General features: G+C 56.1%; 1 protein-coding gene across 5 annotated transcripts in view; it reads right to left on the bottom strand.

Moving 5' to 3' along the window:
• Positions 1-16586, bottom strand: part of PTPRU (protein tyrosine phosphatase receptor type U) — a 45914-nt gene extending 29328 nt beyond the window's left edge. For 4 of the 5 annotated variants that reach the window (XM_090124335.1, XM_090124336.1, XM_031594937.2 and 1 more), the window contains exons 1-7: positions 16435-16586; positions 6923-7051; positions 1936-2207; positions 1692-1773; positions 1166-1281; positions 888-1062; positions 139-432 (exon numbers count right to left, since the gene is read on the bottom strand). In XM_090124335.1, the coding sequence (XP_089980461.1) occupies positions 139-432; positions 888-1062; positions 1166-1281; positions 1692-1773; positions 1936-2207; positions 6923-7051; positions 16435-16507 (1141 nt within the window). In that variant the 5' untranslated portion in view covers positions 16508-16586. Of the gene's footprint in view, positions 1-138; positions 433-887; positions 1063-1165; positions 1282-1691; positions 1774-1935; positions 2208-6922; positions 7052-10712; positions 11644-16434 lie in introns of those variants that run through there. The other variant, XM_090124338.1, reaches the window with a different exon arrangement.
• Positions 16587-17806: the final 1220 nt, after the last annotated feature.

Genomic DNA, 17806 nt, shown 5'->3' with positions numbered 1-17806 from the left:
TCAGAAGGAAGGATGCTGCTGGCATAGCACTCTCAAAGGAGTGCCCACAAGGACAGGGACCACATCCCCTCCATCAAGAGCAGTCAAGCTTGGCTGGTTAAAATAACAAAATAAGGTCCCAGAAAGGAGCCAACCCACCTGCACACTTGGTACGGCTGATGAGGGGGGGTCCCGGTTTCCCCGTGCCCCCTTCACCAGGACGTGTCAGCAGGACACTGATCTCATACTCTGTGTCAGGATCCAGGTGCCAGAGTTTGTAGGTCTGCATGTTGACAGCGTGCACCTCTGACCACGGCCCCGAGGTCATGCGGTATTCTATCTCCTTGCGTACGATGGGGCCGTCGCCGATGATGGAGTTGGTGTTGAGCTGGATGATGAGGTAGGTGGATCCAGCCCGCAGCAACTGGGGGGGTGCGATGGGTGTTGGGGGCTCTGGAAGAGAGAGGAGAAGCAGCTGGAGCATCTCACCCCCATCCCAAAGCTGGAGCATGCGTGCCCAAAGGACAAGAAAAACTGATAAGGAAACGACACCGAAGTATTCAACACAAACCAGACATTAATTGTCAGCCCGTGCCGTATGCCATGCATCTCTCTAACAGCCCTGGAAGCATCGAGGTTCCGTATGACCAAATCTTATTATCTGTAGAAGATGCACTGCCTGCCATTCACTAAGGTGCCACAAAGTTTCATCGGAATGAATTAATTCCTTTCAACTGCAACCAATAATCAATGAACTAAGACCAGTGGGAAAGATAGTGTCCCAGTTTTATGTTGAGCCATTGCGTACTGACTTGTTTGCAGTGAGTAATGCCATCTCAGCGCCCTGACACCCCCGGAATCAGGAGAGAGAAGGAGCGCAGTGCATAGAGATGACAGCGGGCACCCACCTTTCACAATGAGCTCAGCAAAATTGGAAACCCCAGAGCCACGGCTGGACTGGGTGACACAACGATACAGGTCCTGCTCGCCCTTGGACACCTCGTCCAGCTGGAAGGTGGCCAGGAAGCGCCGGTGGCTGATGTGCTTCACGGAGGCAGCAGGGACCACTTCGCCGCTCTGCCTCTGCCCAGCGGGGAGAGAAAGGCAGGAGGAGAGCTCAGCGTGGCACTCAGAGCCACCAAACGTGGCCCTCGAGGACCGAATCCTTGCCACGCACAGATCTCACCTGCATGAGGAAGCGCTCTGCCTCTGCAGCCTTGCCAGCAGCCACACACTGGAAGGTGGCATTTTGCCCCGCGTTCACCTCCACGTCACCCAGGCGGGAGAAGTGAGGGGCTTTTGCTGCCATGGAACAAAAAAAAAGTATTAAGGAGGCTCTTGTCTGCCTCATATCTCCACTGCAACCCCAAAACTCGCCCGGTTGAAGCCAAGCTCGCAGGATGGGCTCGAGTCCCATTTGCACAGCCCAGCCCTGGATCCCTCCCAAGAAGCCCACAGAGATGCCCCTAGGGTAGGACCTCCATCCCTGCAGCAGCCTGCACCTCACCAAGGCTCTTTGACAACTGAAGCAATGCAGGACCTGCTGGTGATGGAGGTAGGGCTGCCCAAGGAGATGGGACGTCCAGCACCCCGGTGACAACAGAACACTCAGATGCCACAAGGCTGCATCCCAGCGCTCACAGTCCCTAGGAGCATCCCAGCCCAGCAGCACCCAACACGCAGCAGCACCCCTGACTTCCACCTGCACTCACAGCACGGATAATTCAAGAGCAAGATGTCATCCAAGCCAAGGTAGCCCCGGCGCTCGCTGGAGATCACCGCCTCGAAGAGGACCTGTGGCACCGAACAGAGGGGTCAGGCGCGGCGGAGTGGTCCCCTAACCCAGGACCAAGCCTTTGGAGCTGGCCCCATCTCCTGAGCAAAGGGATTTTAAGGCACGTTTATAGCAGGTGACACGGGGTCTGTAAGGGATGGGGGGATCCGGGGAGGACTCACCTGGTACTCGCTGGGCCAGAACAAGCTGACAGCCAGCTCAGCCTGGTGCCACTGGCGGCCGTGGGAGCCTGAGGCATTCCAGACCGCGCTGCCCACCGGGCCCCCCATCACCCGCACGTAGGCATTGAGGGTGCCAGGGCTGTGGCCATCACGGCTGTACATGAAGTAGCTGAACTGCAGGCAGTGCGTGTCGTTCTCGCTCAGAGCCTGGAAGAGCAGGTGAGCCCGCTGACCTGCGGCGTGCTGAGAGGCGTTCACCATCAGGTAGGAGCCTGAGGGAAAGGGAGAGGAGGGAGAGCGTGCAACTGTGCCTGCACTCAGCCCTGGATTGGGGACATGGAGGAAGCAGATGGACATTGAGGATGAAGGCCACGAAGATGATCAGGGGACTGGAGCACCTCCCCTGTGAAGACAGGCTGAGGGAGCTGGGCTTGTTCAGCCTGGAGAAAAGAAGGCTGAGGGGTGAATCACTGCAGCCTTTCAGTACCTAAAGGGAGCCTACAGACAGGAGGGAAATCAACTCTTGGAAAGGGGAGATAACTGCAGAACAAGGGGAAATGGTTTGAAGTTGAGTGAGGGCAGATTGAGGTTGGATGTCAGGGGAAGTTCTTTACTATGAGAGTAGTGAGGTGCTGGAACAGCTGCCCAGAGAGGCTGTGGATGCCCCGTCCATCCCTGGAGGTGTTCAAGGCCAGGTTGAATGGGGCCCTGGGCAGCCTGGTCTAGCATTAAATGTGTGCCACATGGCCCTGCATGTGGCAAGGGGTTGGAGATTCATCATCCTTGAGATCCCTTCCAACCCCAGCCATTCTGTGATGAGGGAAGGCCGAGGAAGACGGTTCCCCTGTGACACCAAGTCCCACTGCACGTGCCACCAAGCCCTTAATGGCTTCGATGCAGACCCTGCAGCTTCCCATTAATGCCCACAGCTCCAGCAGTGAGCCCCCACCCTGACCCGACCCATTTAATTCTCATTTCCCTCGTATCATTGAGCACGCAGTTGTTGCTGATTTAAAACTGTGCTCAGCAGGCTCTTAAGGGATAAAAATGCTTACCAGTGTAATGAGCCCACCGGGATGCCCACATCCTGCTGTCCCCATCCCCTGAGCCTTTGGTCCCCCACCAGCAGGCACTGCTGCAACCCAAAGCCACTGATGCTCACTCGTAAGGACTGAACACCCCAAGGGGACCCAAAATGCATCACCCACCCTATAGGCTGCACGGCAAAACCCTGCCATGGAGGAGCAGAGTCCTGCAGCCACGGGGGTCCCACAGCCAGCTCTGCCCCTAACCCACCCCAGCAAAGACAAGATCATTCATATTCCATCCATTTTAATAACTGCACATGCTGTAACTAACAAAGCCAGGCCATTTATCCAAGTCAACCATTGTTTTCCTGACAGCAGCCCCTTAATAATTAATAGTTCTCACCGCTGTTTAATTTACATGAATCCACGCACTGTCCTCCCACCAAGCAGCTCCGTGGGCACCCAGTCAGCCCAGCAAAGGCACAGGGAAATCCACGTGCTTGGGAGCTGCACTCATGGGTGCTCCCACCTGCACCTGGGAAAAGGCAGTGCTGCACCACAGCACCTCCTCCATCGCATCCTTAGAGATGGGAGCCAGTGGGGCAATGAACAAAAGAGGAAAGAAACGAAATCACTAAAATTAAAAAAAAAAAATTGGGGCTGTATCCATAAGTCTGCATTGCCACTCTGCATCTGATCCTTTCCAGGCAGACGTTCAGGGTGAAATAAACTTATTTTCCTTGGATAACACAGCTGCATTTCACAGAGAGAGAGGAAGCCAGCGTGTGGCTATTCCTTCTGTAGCTGTCATGGTGTTCTGTTCTTTTTTTTCTTCTTTTTCCCCCATCAAAATTATTGCTGCACCAAAAGCCAATGCCATCCCACACCAACCCACAGGACACCTCTGAAACAACCTCAGCCCACCTGAGCTTCCAGGCTCCCATCAGGACACGGTGCCCTTCCTCCTGCCCACAAATAAAACCAGAGGACGTAAAAAATAAGGAGGCTGAGACTAAAATTAGACCCCGAAGGAGTTATTTTAATGACTGAGCTGTGTCTGATGGGACTGGTGCTGCAGCATCACCACCAAACAGAGCCCTGGGCTGGCAGCTCCTCCTTGCTCTGGCAATAGGTTGGATGGGGTGTAACATCCCTCAGGCTTTCTTGCAGGTATTTTTCCAAATTTCCAGCATGTTTCTGGCTGTTTTTCAATACAGCCCATTTCTCAAGGCAGCAAAGCCCCAGCTGGGTGCCCTCGGGAGCAGCAGTGGGGCACTGCCAGCACATGGGGACTGCAGCACTCAGTCCCAGAGCACCGTGCAGCCCCATAGGCCTTGCAATTAAAAATTATCCTAATTGCTTCAAGCAGAGCCGGAGCCCAGGAGGCAGAGAGGCTGCATCCCTGCCCTGCAGCATCCCAGAGCCACGGGGCCGAGCAGCCAGAGTGCAGTGCTGTATCACAGCTGTGTTTTTTGAGTCCTGTCCATACGCTGGCAGTACAGCAAAAACCCACTCCAAAAAGCACAATGGGAATTATTCCCAAGCCTCACACAAACTGGGCATCTTCAAGGGGACATGACCCACCAGGATGGCTGCAGCCCCCCCCCAGGAAACCTTTCCTCCCCAGCAGCACTGAGTCCATTAGTGCAGAGAGTTTGATCGATGCTGTGCTTCGTTTGGTAAATCCTTCCTCCGCTGTTCAATCCAATGTAAGGTCAGCTTTAATTGACACACCAGCCCTGCAGGCTGTCACCTCGCCTCGTCACCAGGAGTAATGAGCCACCCCCCCCAGGACAGGCAGCCCCTCTGCCTGGGAGGACACGGGCAATGTAATTTAATTTAGTTTTCAGGTAGGTTTCCAGGGAGAAGCCCAACAGCTCTGAGGAGACGCACAAGAGTCTTAAAAGCGCTAAATAACATTTCAAATGAAAACAGAAAGAAGTTTCTGGCTGTGTTCCCAATGGGAAAAACAGCACATCGGTAGGTTAAAGTGGTCAGCAAGGAGCACCTGAGGTCTGAGCTGCGAAATCCCCTCTGCCTCCAGAGTCTGTGTATGGCAAGCCCTGGACCTGTCCCTGCAGAATCCTTCTGCAAGGTCCCCAGCCTTGCTTCCCCATGTGGGGACATGAGCCCTCCCTCAGATCCCAACCAGGTGTTTTGGGAGCAGTGCAGCCCCTCTCCCCCCCCCAGCCTCACATATCATTCAGTTTTTATCCCAGGAAACCACAGAGAGGGGATAAAAGAGCTACAAAGAGGCAGCAAAGCAGCACATAAGGTGAGGAGCAGCATCCAGCTCCTGCCCTGAGCATCTCCCCAGGGAGCCCAGCACCAACCCCACCATCACCTGGAGGCTCAAAGGTGCCAAACAAGGTCAGTTTTCCGAGCCCCAGTGCTCAGTGTGTGATTTGCAGGAGAGACAAGCAGGGAAGCAACTGCTCCACAGAGGGATGTTTTTAATACCACTGAGTTTGGAAGGAAAACTTTTCAATGCTTTGCAATGCAAACCTAGCAAAAGAAGCTGTTCACAAAGCCATGCTCCATCCTGCACCTGCTCCACCCAACAGATCCCAACATTACTCCAGCAATCCCAGCCCATCTTCAGCCCAAGTGTGGGCAGAGCAGCTCCGCAGCCGCAGGGCTGCAGCCCAGAAACAAGCTGAAAAAGCAAAACTGCAACGTGGGAGAGCCCCATCCGTCTTCTTTATGAGAAAGAGGGAGACGAGTCAAGATGGAAAGAGAGGGAAAAACAAACACAGCAAGAAAACAAAAAGAAAGAGGGGGAAAAAAAAAAAAAAAAAAAAAGGTAGAGGCGGGTGGCCTGCAGCCAGCATCCGCTCCAATAAATCCTGTGCTCCTCAAAGCTGGCTGATCTCCAAGAAAAACTCATTTTAATCCAAGACCACGAGACTCCTTTGTGAAGTGCTCCCCGGAGAGATCCTGGTGCTATGCGATGGTGTTTCTGCTGGGGGGGGGGGGGGCAACTTGGGGAGCCCCCTGGAAGGGGCTGAGAGCCCTGCAGGTGCCACCCACTGCTCGCTGACCCACGTTGGGGTTGGGACCCCCTCCCTGCACACCCGTGGGCTGCACCATGCTATGCTGCAGTCTCCAGCCACCTGCAAGCCCCCTGGCTTCAAGCTGGTATGCTTCGTTGCTGCTTTTAAATTGGAGTTTCTGCTCAGTTTTCAGATGCAATTACAGGTTTGAGGCTCTGACATCAAACCCCCCAGCATCCCCTCCCCAGCTCCGCTTCCCATCTTGCTGCCCCCAGGTAAAAGCCCCATCAAAGAACGAATTAGGTTAGCTCAGTTTAAAGCAATTATTTCCATTATCTGTAATTATTCCTGCAGCAGAACACTGCTTTGGGTGTCCAGGATATGCCAACCCCCCTAACCCCCAAATGTCACCCAGGGCACTGCCCAGGGAGGGGCTTATAGTGGTCTCCAATCCCAGCCATCAGAGCAAGGAGCCAGACCCACAAAGTAAGAACAAGTGGCTTCAAAGTGATGTGATTTCAAAAGAGAAGGGAAAAATCTCCATCTGCATTTTTCCTCTCACAGTTCCTGAGACATCAGGGCTGCCTGCAGCTCACAGCCACGAGCATCTGCCCGTGTCACAAGAGCCAGAAGCACACTGCTCCCTTTCCCATGACTCCTGGAGATGGGAATTTCTCACTAGCCACCAAATACAGCAGAAAGGAAAGAGCAGAGGTGCCTTTAAAGGAGGGATTTTGGGTGCCATCCTGGCACTGCTGCAAGGAAATCCCCAGATTGGGGGCAGACCTCCCTGCAGCACAGCCTCAAGTCCTGTATCCCCAAACTGTGACATCCCCAGGTCCACATTAAGGACCAACACACCTTGCCGTGGGGCACAGCAGCATCCCAACCAGGAGATGGAGGGTGAACCAAGTCAATTCCCATCCCAGGCACGTGACCAGCTCTGGCTTTGGGGTTGGGACTCACCGTGGGGCAGGTCGGCCGTCAGATGTGGCATCATGTAGCTGCGGACCAACTCCCACCCGAAGTCATCATCCTCACCCTGGCTGTACTCACACTGGTTCAGATCGTCGTCCTCCTCGAAGGTGCAGCCCGCTGCGGACAGACAGACAGACACACAAATCAGCCCCGGGAAGCAGCTGCTCTGCCCCCCAGAAGCCCAGCTGGGATGGATGCTGTTGCACCCTACAAAATATTGAGGTGCACCCAGCCATCCCCCCACGCTCCCACTCCTGCAAACACAGGAGCAAAGCTGCCCCACGCCTCTCCCCCTCTCCTCTCCCATGCAGTGAGACGAGCTGCCAGTCCTCAGCCCCAGGGAGGTCACAGCTGACTCAATGACCTCAGAGGTCTTTTCAACTTAAATGAGTCCACGATCCAATTCAAGCTGCAGCACAGGAACAAGGTCACAGCTTCACTTCCCAGAGGCTTGCTACTAAAACAGGAATTTCCCCCACAAAACAGCACTGACTGCAGCCATTGCACGAGAACCCACAACTGCACAGACCTCACTTTGGCCCAGCAGATCTGCACACTGCTGCCACAAACAGTGCCAAGCCTCAGGCAAGACCTCCAGCAGCAACTGCACTGCTGGACCCCCAGCTACAGGCTGTCACCTCTAAGCACAGTTAGTTGTTTCTTTCCCTTTGCAAAGAGCAAAGCTGAAAGCTGCACCAAAGCCAAGAGCTGCATATTTGTGGTCTGTAGGGCTCCAGATCCATCCTTTCTCCATCCATCCATCCATCCATCCTCCCCCAGGAAAATGAGATCCGGGGAGCTGTTGCAGACTGCCTCATTAACACTGCCCCAATGTTTTACTAAAATCACTGATCACAAATATGGGGGATTTAAGCCCCCTGGGCTGGTGAGGGCAAGCACAATTCAAGAAAGCCCTGAGCAAACAGGAGGAGAAAGGCAAACGTCCCCCAAATGGGTCAGTGGGAAAGCAGAGCACAGGTCAGGGTGACACTTGTGGGGCTTTTTTTTTGTATTTTAACCCCAAATTACACTGTTCAAACCTCCCAGTGCTGGGGTATGAGGGCTTGGAGGGCAGAGATCTCATAGATCTCCAAAGAGAACCAAAACAGCCAGCTTACCAAGCCCACTACTGCAAGATAAGCACAAAATCATTCTTCCCAACACTTAACATGTATGAGAACAGGACTGAGCTTTTCTCTCCCTTTACACTCAGTGTTTTAAGCACTGGGGAGCACTCCAGCCTCAGCATCGAGCTTTCTTTCCTCCCCAGAACCACAAGAATGGGAAACTTCTTTTAGAAGGACTAAAAGCAAATCTTCTCCCATTCAGAGCACCGAGGAACGGAGCCTGCCTGCTTTCTCAGAGCCTCTCACTAAAAGGCTCATTTGTGCTGTGCCAGCCCTGCATGGCAGTGCTGCGTGTGGATGCACTCCCAGCTCCTTCCCATCACAGCATCTCCGGATCTGACAGCACCCACCACCTGGCTCAGCTTCCCAATGGGAAGGAGAAGCAGAAATGTGATCAATTTTTCCGCCGAAGGAAAGGAAAAAATGCAAAAGTGATTTTTAGGGGAGGAAAAAAAAAAAAGTGTATGTTTTCCTTCTGAAGTCTGTTGAGTGGGTATCTGAAAAGGGAGAAATTTATTTGTGGGGATGATTTATCCCATCCCAGAGAGCCAGGGGCTCTGGGAGGCACGTGGAGCTGGCAGAGCCCTGTGCCCCAATGAAGGATCCCCCATCTCTGCTCCCACAGAGCATCCTCACCAACCTCCTTGCACAGCTCCTCCTCCACGCTGCATGGCACCACCTGAGCTCCCAGATCCCCACATCCCAGTGTCCAACCCAGTGTCCTCCAGCAGTGTGAGAGCATCAGGGAACACCTTGTGTTGGGAAGGACCAGCAAGGTGCAGAGCCAGACACCTTCATACCACTCCCCCAAAATTTAGGGTTTATCTGTGAATGCTCTGCCCCCAGAGGTGTTTGAGGCCAGGTTGGATGGGGCAGCCTGGTCTGATATTAAATATGGAGGTTGGTGGCTCTGCATGTAGCAGGGGATGCTGGAGATTCACGATCCTTGAGATCCTTTCCAATCCAGACCATTCTGCAATTCATGCTTGCAAGCAAGGCAAGGCTTCCCTGCAACCTAAAATCCCCACCTGCAAGCACCAGGATGGTTTTTATCCACCCAAAGGATGCTGGCAGCAGTTCGTGCTCCACAGGAGCTGCTCTGGGTCCCAGATGCTTCCTAAAAACTTACGAACGGAAACACAGAGCCCCCGCAGCAGCCCCTGCCTTGGTTCAGTGCCAGGGAAGGAGCAGCTCCAAGAGCTGGAGGAGGTGAGAAGCAAGCAGCAAGAGCAGATTAAAATATCAGCGTGGGCACGACTGCCTGGTGCCAACAGCTCTGAGCATCCCAGATGATGCTGGAGAAGCCCAAATTAGCTGACAGCCCCCAAAACCCAGGGGATGGAGAGGGAAGAGACGACAGATCCATGCAGAGGAAGGAGGAAAAGAGAGCATAGAGCAGCAGGCATGCCTGCCCACCTCTTCCATGCATGGAGGCAGTGCTCCTCTCGCCTTGATGTTAATTATGTCCTTTGCTGCTTAAAACTGTGGGACAAACTCCAGGGGTTTCTCCTTGTTGTTATGGAGCAGCCCAGGGATGTGTGTGGATGGGGATCCAACACGGTGTCCCACAGCTGCATCAACCTCAAAGAGAGGCCCCCCTTGTTGAGTTGTTGAGACTCCCTGCCCCAAACACAAGCTGCCCCGAGCTGTGGTTAATGCAGCAGCCAACATCTCTCCCATGTACACCTGAGTAAGATGCTCTCAGTTCTGCTCTTAAACGCAAGGCAATGATGCTGTGGGTCTGGAACCCCCCCCACTCCCACACCCCTCTGCCAGCCCCAGCTGGCACCAGGTTCCCTCCAGCCTCAACAGGAGATGGCAGCGATGGGACATGCAGCAGGATGGGGCAGCCAAGTAGCAGCAGGGACACCCAGGAGCACACAGGGATGCTGCACGTTCCCTCGCCACAAGCACACAGCACCACACAGCTCCCAGCCCAACAGCAGCACCCAGCTGTGCTATTTCCAGGCTCTGCTGGAAGGAAGCTCCCACGTGCAGGCAGCAGACGTGGGGGATTGGGAATTGCATCCTGCAAGCTCGCTCTGCTCCCTGCAGCAGCTCAGCCCATGCACTGCAGCATCCCTCCTCCCGACCCCATTGGTGCACAATGCCCCACACTGCAGCACCTCTGCCCCAGTGCTGCCCCAGCTCCAAATCCCCCCAACTGGAGCCTCTGTAGCTTAAAAAGCCCCTTGAGTCCAGCAAAAGGGAGATGAGAACTTGGGACACGAACACAACAGCCACACTCACTGCTCGGTGCAACACACACATCAGATCTTGCCACAACCTCAATCCCTGCTTCTCTTCATCGCCCACTTTGGCAAAATAGAAATGTCTTTAAAAAAAAAAAAATACTCATTTCCTGGACCCGATAAAAGCTGATTAGAAGGATATGGAAAGCAGCGACATTAAGATTCCTGCCAGTAGTTTGTTTTGCTTCTCCAAATCATTTTAAATATTGCGTTTAATAGAAAAATAATTTGCTCAGCTGTAAGAAACGTCAATTTGCAACTTGAAGCCTTGTATATTAGCCAAAGAAGCTAATGCGTAAACATTAGCAGCTCCAATAACGCATGGGGTTTAGCCAATGCAATTCCAGGGAGAGAATAGCCAGATATTAAGACAGAGGATTTGCATAATAAGTCACTTACGCCTGATAACCCCAGTGCCTGGCACAGGGCTGGGAGAACAACATCCATCCAGCAGCAACTGCAGACGTCATCCATCTGGGTTGCTGAAGACCCTCCTGATGGCTCCCACCTGCAAAGCCCTCACTGCTGGGACCCAAAACTCAGCCTGGTGCTGAGATGCTGCAGCACTCCCAGGTCCCATAGGAAATAGGGCAGGGATGCAATGCGATGCAGGGAAAAGGCAATGTGTATGGGGCTGGTTGTGGGCTAATGAGCTGCAATATGAGCACTTTCATAATGAACCGTCACTTAATTAACAAAGTCAGGGCTGCCTCTTGTGCACTAAAGGAAGAAAAACAAAGGCAGGCTTTTGGAAACCCACGGTCCTGGAGTTATCGATTGCTCACAGTGCAATTAAACCTCAGGGCTGACAGGCAGGCAGCTCTGCTCCTCCTGCTCTTTGGGTGGGGGGGGAGAAAAATGGCAAAAAAAGGTGATCTGGCCTTTCCTGCCCCCTGGTATCAATGGATGCCTGTGCTGAAGGCTCCCTGCTCTGTGTGCATCCTGAGAGCCATGCAGAGCAGGAGCAATCCCACTGCAAAGCACAGGCTGGCAGCACCAGGTGTTGCTATGATCACACTGTAAATCCGGAGCCACCGGAGCCCTCCGCTGCCTTTCCCAATGGCTTATTTATTGCTTTTAATACCTCCCTCCTTTTGCTCACAGCGCTGTCTACAGAGCCAGGTTTGCTCTGCAAATGGTCCGTGTCATTTGTCAAAAAATTGAATTCCTCTTTTCTCCTGAACAAGAGGCTCAGGGAAGGGCTGTGCACGCCAAGCAGTCTGCGCAGCGCTGCCCTGCTCTGCTCCCAAACGCACAGCAGCCAATTCCTCAAATACAGCAGGGACTCAGCAACACCACTGCTGAGACCCAGCCTTGCACCGAGCCCCAGCTCTGACCCAAGCCCTGCATTTTGCTGCAGGCAGGCAGATGAGAGGCAGAAATGAGCCACAGCAGCGCCGGGTGCATCCTGGCCATCGCACAGCTTCACCCTTCTCCTTCCTCCTCAATCTGTTGCATCTCAGCAGCTTCTCCCACGCAGAGGATCGGCCACGTGGGGACCTCATCGAGGCTGGGGATGCAGACACTGGGCAGCAAAAGTTGGATTCACCCAGTGAGTGATGCTGATAAAACCAGAAATTCTCCAGCACGGAGATGTGCTGCTTCACTTTGAGATTGTTAACACAGGAGAGAAGCAGGACTGCTGTCAGCTGGGAAACAAAATCAATGGAATGTTATCACACAGCAAGGGGAAGCAGAAGGTGGCTGTTAGGCTGAAAATAAGACCCCCCAAAAAAGTGAACAGCAGAGGGAGAGTTCTTGGGAAAAGCCCCTTCTGCCCCTGCACAGCAACATGGGGATCAGTGGGGTCCCCTGCAACCCAACCAGCCTGGCTGCAGCTGGGTGAGCCAAACATGGCCCTTATGCAAAGAGCATTCATTCAGATAACTGCAGGGGGTACTGAGGGATCTCTGCTTGCTGCTGATGGGTGCAGCCCCACATGGCACCCAGTGGGCCAACCCAGGACACGGCAAATGCTTCATATTTGGTGCTGAGCCCCTCAGGCACCGCCACTCAGGCGCCTCACTTTGTGCCAAGCAAAGTCTTTGGAGGTTCCCAGCGAGCCAAAAGCTCTGCCAGAGCCACATAAGGGCCCATGAGGAATATGGGATACCCTATGACCAAGCAGAGACACCAGCCCTATACAGATGGCTGTACCCCACAGAGCATCCCCAACTGTGCAGTCCCATGGGCACTTCCAGATCCACCCAAGCAAGGAAATACTGTTTGTCTGCAATCCATTCATCCACCATGTGATGCTCCATCTCCTTCAGTGCATTGGGTTCCAGCAGCAACAGGAAGACCCCAGGCAGCCCCCAAAAGCCCCTCACTGGGAAGCAGCTGAGTCACAGCATTCCATCCCTGCAGTGCCATCATCCCTGTGATGCCATCACCCCCACGGTGCCCCAGCTGCATTGATGGGATGCGGGCAGGCAAAGTACTGGGCTGGAGCAGTTCGTGCTCCCATCTGCACTAATTGGGATCACTGCAGTGGATGGCTGTGGCACAGGGACACACATGAGGCTCAGACAGCCCGGGGGCTCCGTGCCATTGCCTCGGTCAAACCAGCAGCAGTGCAGGGACAGCAGCCTTGTTACCACGATCAGGTCACCGCAGTCCCCTCGTGCTGTCGAGGTGGAGGGGCTCAAACAGCAGCTCAAGCCACAGCCCTCATTAAGTTAATGATGTCACACCAGAGCTCACGCACACAGAGGGGTCGGGGCAATCAGCTCAGCTTGCTGGGGTCACACAGCCCAAAGGGTGATGCTTGCACTGCCGCAGCCACCCCACGACGGGCAATTCCCTGCTCTTTTTCAAGCTACATCACAAAGCGAAGATTCAGAGCATCGCTTCGGCCTCAATATTTACACCCTTCATCTACAGCACCGCACTGCTCTGCGCTCCACGCCGGTTCCCCACGCACCGGGACTTCGCTGCTGCAGCGGCCGCTGTCCCCGCTCCCTCTGGCGGCCGCGTACGGCGCAGCGCCCGGAGCGCCGGGATGGCCGCAGTTCAGTTTTGGGATCGGATATCTGCTCCTCAGCTTTAGGATCGGGCAGATGGGGGACGGCTCGGAGACACGCAGCCATCGAGCTTTGCTTCGGGTGGGAATTAAAACCCGACGTCCCTGCGCTTGTTCCAGGATGCGACCCAAGCCAGGACTTGAGAGAAGCCGGGTTGCTGTTGGGAACGCAGCACAGCCAAAGAGCAGTCGGTGCTCAGCACCCTACAGTGCACAGCAGGAACGGGGCTGGTAGCTGCCAGCATCCAGCGGGTCTGTGTGCCCCCAGCACCAGCCCGGTGGGTGGGAACAGGGCTGACCCTGAGCTTTACAGCAGTGTTGGACTTTGGATCCGTGCACCAGGAAACGGCTCTGCAAACACCAGCGCCCTTGGAACAGCAATGGGGAAGGGCCTCTGGTGCCTGCCAGCCCTCACCCTCCTCCTCCTGCCCACAGCCACCCTTCAGCCCCGTGTCCCCAGGATGCCCCGCAGCTGCACCAATGCCCAGCACCTCCCTGACCCTCATCTGGATGTGTCCCAGCACTGAAACCAACAGCAGCTCTGCCAGACAGCAGCAGAGCAGGGCTCCAAGAGGCCATCTGCAGCGGAAAGAGAGCGCTCTGTCTCCAGGATGGGTTTATTTGAAGGCTGCCAAGGAAGAGGAGATCAGACCCAGGGGGGTGGGAAAGCGCTGGGAATCGTCCTCACCCCGGAGAGAAAAGCCTCAGGTTCCCCAGTATCACTGCTTTGGGACTGGGCGAGTGCCACAGCATGGGGCAAATGCTCCAGCAAATGCTGTGGGGACAGGAATGGTGCTCAGGGGCAGCTGCAGAGCAAAGCCTCCAACTGCCTTTGGGAGAGGAGGAGGAGAAGGGTTGGGAATGTGACATTTAATCACGCAGCAACGAAAGGTTCCCAGACACGTCTAATAAGACAATTATAGTGCATGTTAATAATAGATTATTAAAAAGCTTATTTATGGAGGTTTAAGCAGGCAGATGGCAGGGCTGTGTTGATAAGGCTCTCCCCAGCCCCGCTCCGAGCATGCGGAAGGGATTTACCTGCTTCTGTTGCTTAACCCCTTTGTGGCTACCAGCAGCAAAGCTACAAACAGCTGGGAGGGGACCTTTAAGGGGTGCCACCAGCAGGCAGAGGGAGCAGAGCCCAGGGGGGAGTGGTTCTCAGGGCTCTGGGAAGTGTGCTGAAAAATGGCTGTGAGCAAAGCAAGCTCTCTCCTGGTGCTAAGCGGGGGAAAAACACTCAGTTTGGAGGAAAAACACTGTCCCCACTGGCTGGCAATAGGGCGGCTGCTGCTGCCCAGGCAGGGGTCAAAGCCTTTGATTTCCAGGGCTTGGATCCTGCTGGCTACGAGCAGGAAATGCTCCTCGGGAAGCTGAGATTTGGAAGGTTTGCCTTAGTTTGGATAAGGGAAAAAATGCTCAGCGCGGGCCAGGAGGTGACTCACCAGGACGGCGGGGCAGGTCCAGCACTGCCTGCAGCCCAGGAAAACAACCAGGGAGAGCAGCACCGGAGCAAAAGCAAAGCACAAACACTGGGGAGGATGGAAAAACAGCACCGAGCTCTGACATCCCCCAGCTCTGCTTCACCTCCACGGGCAGCAAAGCCCTCCGTGCCCCAGTGCTGCTGGGTAGAGGGGAATATGGAGAGATGGGAACAGGGGGTATGGGAGGAAGGTGCTGCATCCCAAGGACAGCAGTGTGAGCTTTTGGAGCATCCTGGGATGCGGGGACCCTGCGAGGGGTCTGCATCATTACCTGCTGCTGTAGCACCAAGCACGGCATAAAAAGCAAAGAAACGCAGATGGAACAGCAGCCAAGGGAAAGATTCTTCACAACGCAACAAGAAAAGGCAGGAGGGCAAAAAATAAACCCATCCCAGCTGCCAGCAGCACAGCCCCAAACCCAGGCCAGCCCCCGGGGGTCCCGACCCAGCGCAGGGATGCGAAGCTCCATCACCTCCATTATCTCGTGATGAGGACGCGGCCGTTACAGAGCGACGCGGCCGCATTTGTTCCGCTCCCCGACCCCAAACCCGACAAAGGGAACGCGGCCGCTCCCATTCACTCGGCGCAGACAATGCGGGGTCAGAGGAGAGGCCAAACCAATCCTCACCCCCCCCCCCCCCCGCCCAGCCCACCCCAACGCCACCATCCTGAGGCCGCTTTGGGAGTGTGGGAACCTCTCCTAAAGGAATGATCCCAAAACCAAATATTTTATTGCCGCTGAATGCTCGGGATGCTGCTGGAAGAGCCCCCAATAGGGACGAGCAGTGCATCCCGGGGAGCACCTCCGCATCGAAGCTTTGAGGAGGTGGAAACGAGCAGCTCGGTACACTCTATAGCCGAAGACGAGCAGCAGGTGCCCGCTGCCCTGCAGCACCTGACAGCGAGGCGATGCCCCCCCCAGAGCCCCCGCTGCGAGCAGCGCAATGCCGACAGCTCAGCCACGGCGTGATCGGAACGAACCGCTGAAGTTTGTGCGCTCCGGAGAGGAGCGCGGTGCATCCCGCGGGCACAGGGTGGGCGTCCCAGAACGGAGCAGACATTGAGATTAACGATGGGATGGATGGAATAATGGCCCCATAGGGGATGGGGGAGAGGCACACAGAGCACCACGCGCTGCGGAGCCGAACCGCAGCATCCCCGGTCCGTCGGAAGGGCACCGCGTGGGGCAGCGGGCTGAACCCGAATTCGGTCGGGGCGGCACCTCCAGCCCCAAACCCCGCTCCACACGGGGGAAAACACAACGACCCCCCAAACCAGCCAAAGCGCAGCGCTTCAAACGCGAATCCCCTCCACGGCGAGCTGCCACCGAGGCGCGGAAATCCCCCGGAGCTGCGGGCACAGCCCCATCCCGAGCGGTGCAGCGCAGCCCCGTCCCTCAGTTTCCCCGCAGAGCCGCTCAGCCCCGCACCGCACGCGGTCACGGCGAACGAACACCGCAAAACGCCGCGACACAGCCGGACCCGGAACGCTTCCCCATCCCCGCCCCGTGCCTCAGTTTCCCCGTACTCCCCAAAAACCCACCGCCCTTCCCAAACTCCAAACGAGGGCTAACCACGCACCGAACCCCCCAACGGACCGCGACCGCACCGCTCACCGGAGGGCGTTTCGGTGTCCAACGCGCAAACCCGCAAAGCGAGGGCGAGCAGCAGCGCCCGGGCGCTGCGCATGGTGCGAGGGCGGCGGCGGGGCGGAGGGGCCGGGGGCGGCCGCCGACACCACCGCCACCGCCGCCTCCTGCGGGCCCCCCGGATCCGGCGCAGCGGGGCCCGCGCGTCCGCCCCGCTCCTCAAATAGCGGCGGCCCCGCGCCGCCCTGACGTCAGCGCCGCCGGCCCCGCCGCCTCCACCGCCGCCACCGCCGCGGGCAGCGAGAGAGGGCGGGGAGAGGGCGGGGAGAGGGCGCCCCCTGGCGGCCGTACGGCGAGTTGGCGGCGCGGTGCCGCCCCCGCTGGGGGGGTGAGCGGTTTTGAGGGGCTGGACGCGGTTGCGAGGGGTGCAGCAGGGGTGTAGGGGGGTGTAAGGTTGGGGGTGCGTGGTGACGGGCGGTTGGGAGGTGGGGGAGGTTGCAAGCTTGTAAGGGGGTGATTGGTTTGGGGGATGCGGCTGGGGGGGTGAGTGATGGATGGAGGTTGGTGAGGTTCTGGGGGTGCGTGGTGGGGTGCACGCTTGCAGGGGTGATGAAAGGCTGTAGGAGGAATCGTGATTTGTTGATGGGGGGTGCAAGATTGGGGGATGCTTGGTTGCATCTTGGGGCTGCGTGGTTGCTGAGGGGTGCACAGTTGCAGGATGTTGAGATGGAATGCTCAGCACGGCTGCATGGGAGCAGTAGTGGCAATGGTGGGGTGTCACCCAGCAGTGCCACCATCCCTGGGGTCGGACGGAGCAGTGATGGTGCAGCAAGGGAATGGAAGGGGGAAAAAAAGCATCAAAGGGCAGAAAATGAGGAAAAATCTGCACAGGACCCATAGGGACGTGGCAGTGCCAGGGGATGAAAGGACTCTTGTTTGCCTGCACCCTCCACAGCAGGAAAATGTTTACTCAAAGGCTGGGGGGGCTGAGTTCTGCCATCCAGCTCAGCTCCTCCCTCTGCGTGCTCTGTGCTGCTGCTGCACCCCGAATCCCTTTGTTTTATCCTTAGGGGGTGAAATTCACCCCAGGTAGGAGCACTGCACCCTCCCAGCCTATTTGTAATTAACCAGCAAAATCAAAGCTAACCCTCCTTCCCCCCCCCCCCCTCCCCTTCTTCACCGCTGAGGTCTGCAGCTGGCACGTGGCTCTGTGCATCCATGGATTCACCCCAGTGCCAGCCTGGTGCCAGCTGCAGGTCTGTGCACAGAGCAGGATGCACCAGTCTGCACCACCAAGCTGCAGCCAGGTCCATTCGGGGACCTTCATCCCTGCAGGGAGGAGGAGGAGGAGAAGGAGCAGGGGTTGGGTGCTGTCTGTACGTGGGCCAGCTTTCCTGCC

Source organism: Phasianus colchicus, chromosome 24 (genome assembly GCF_987193195.1).
Source record: "Phasianus colchicus chromosome 24, bPhaCol1.hap1.1, whole genome shotgun sequence".
NCBI classification, from domain to species: Eukaryota; Metazoa; Chordata; class Aves; order Galliformes; family Phasianidae; genus Phasianus; species Phasianus colchicus.
Note: the sequence above shows the minus strand (reverse complement) of the source record. Positions and strands in the feature narration are given on the sequence as shown.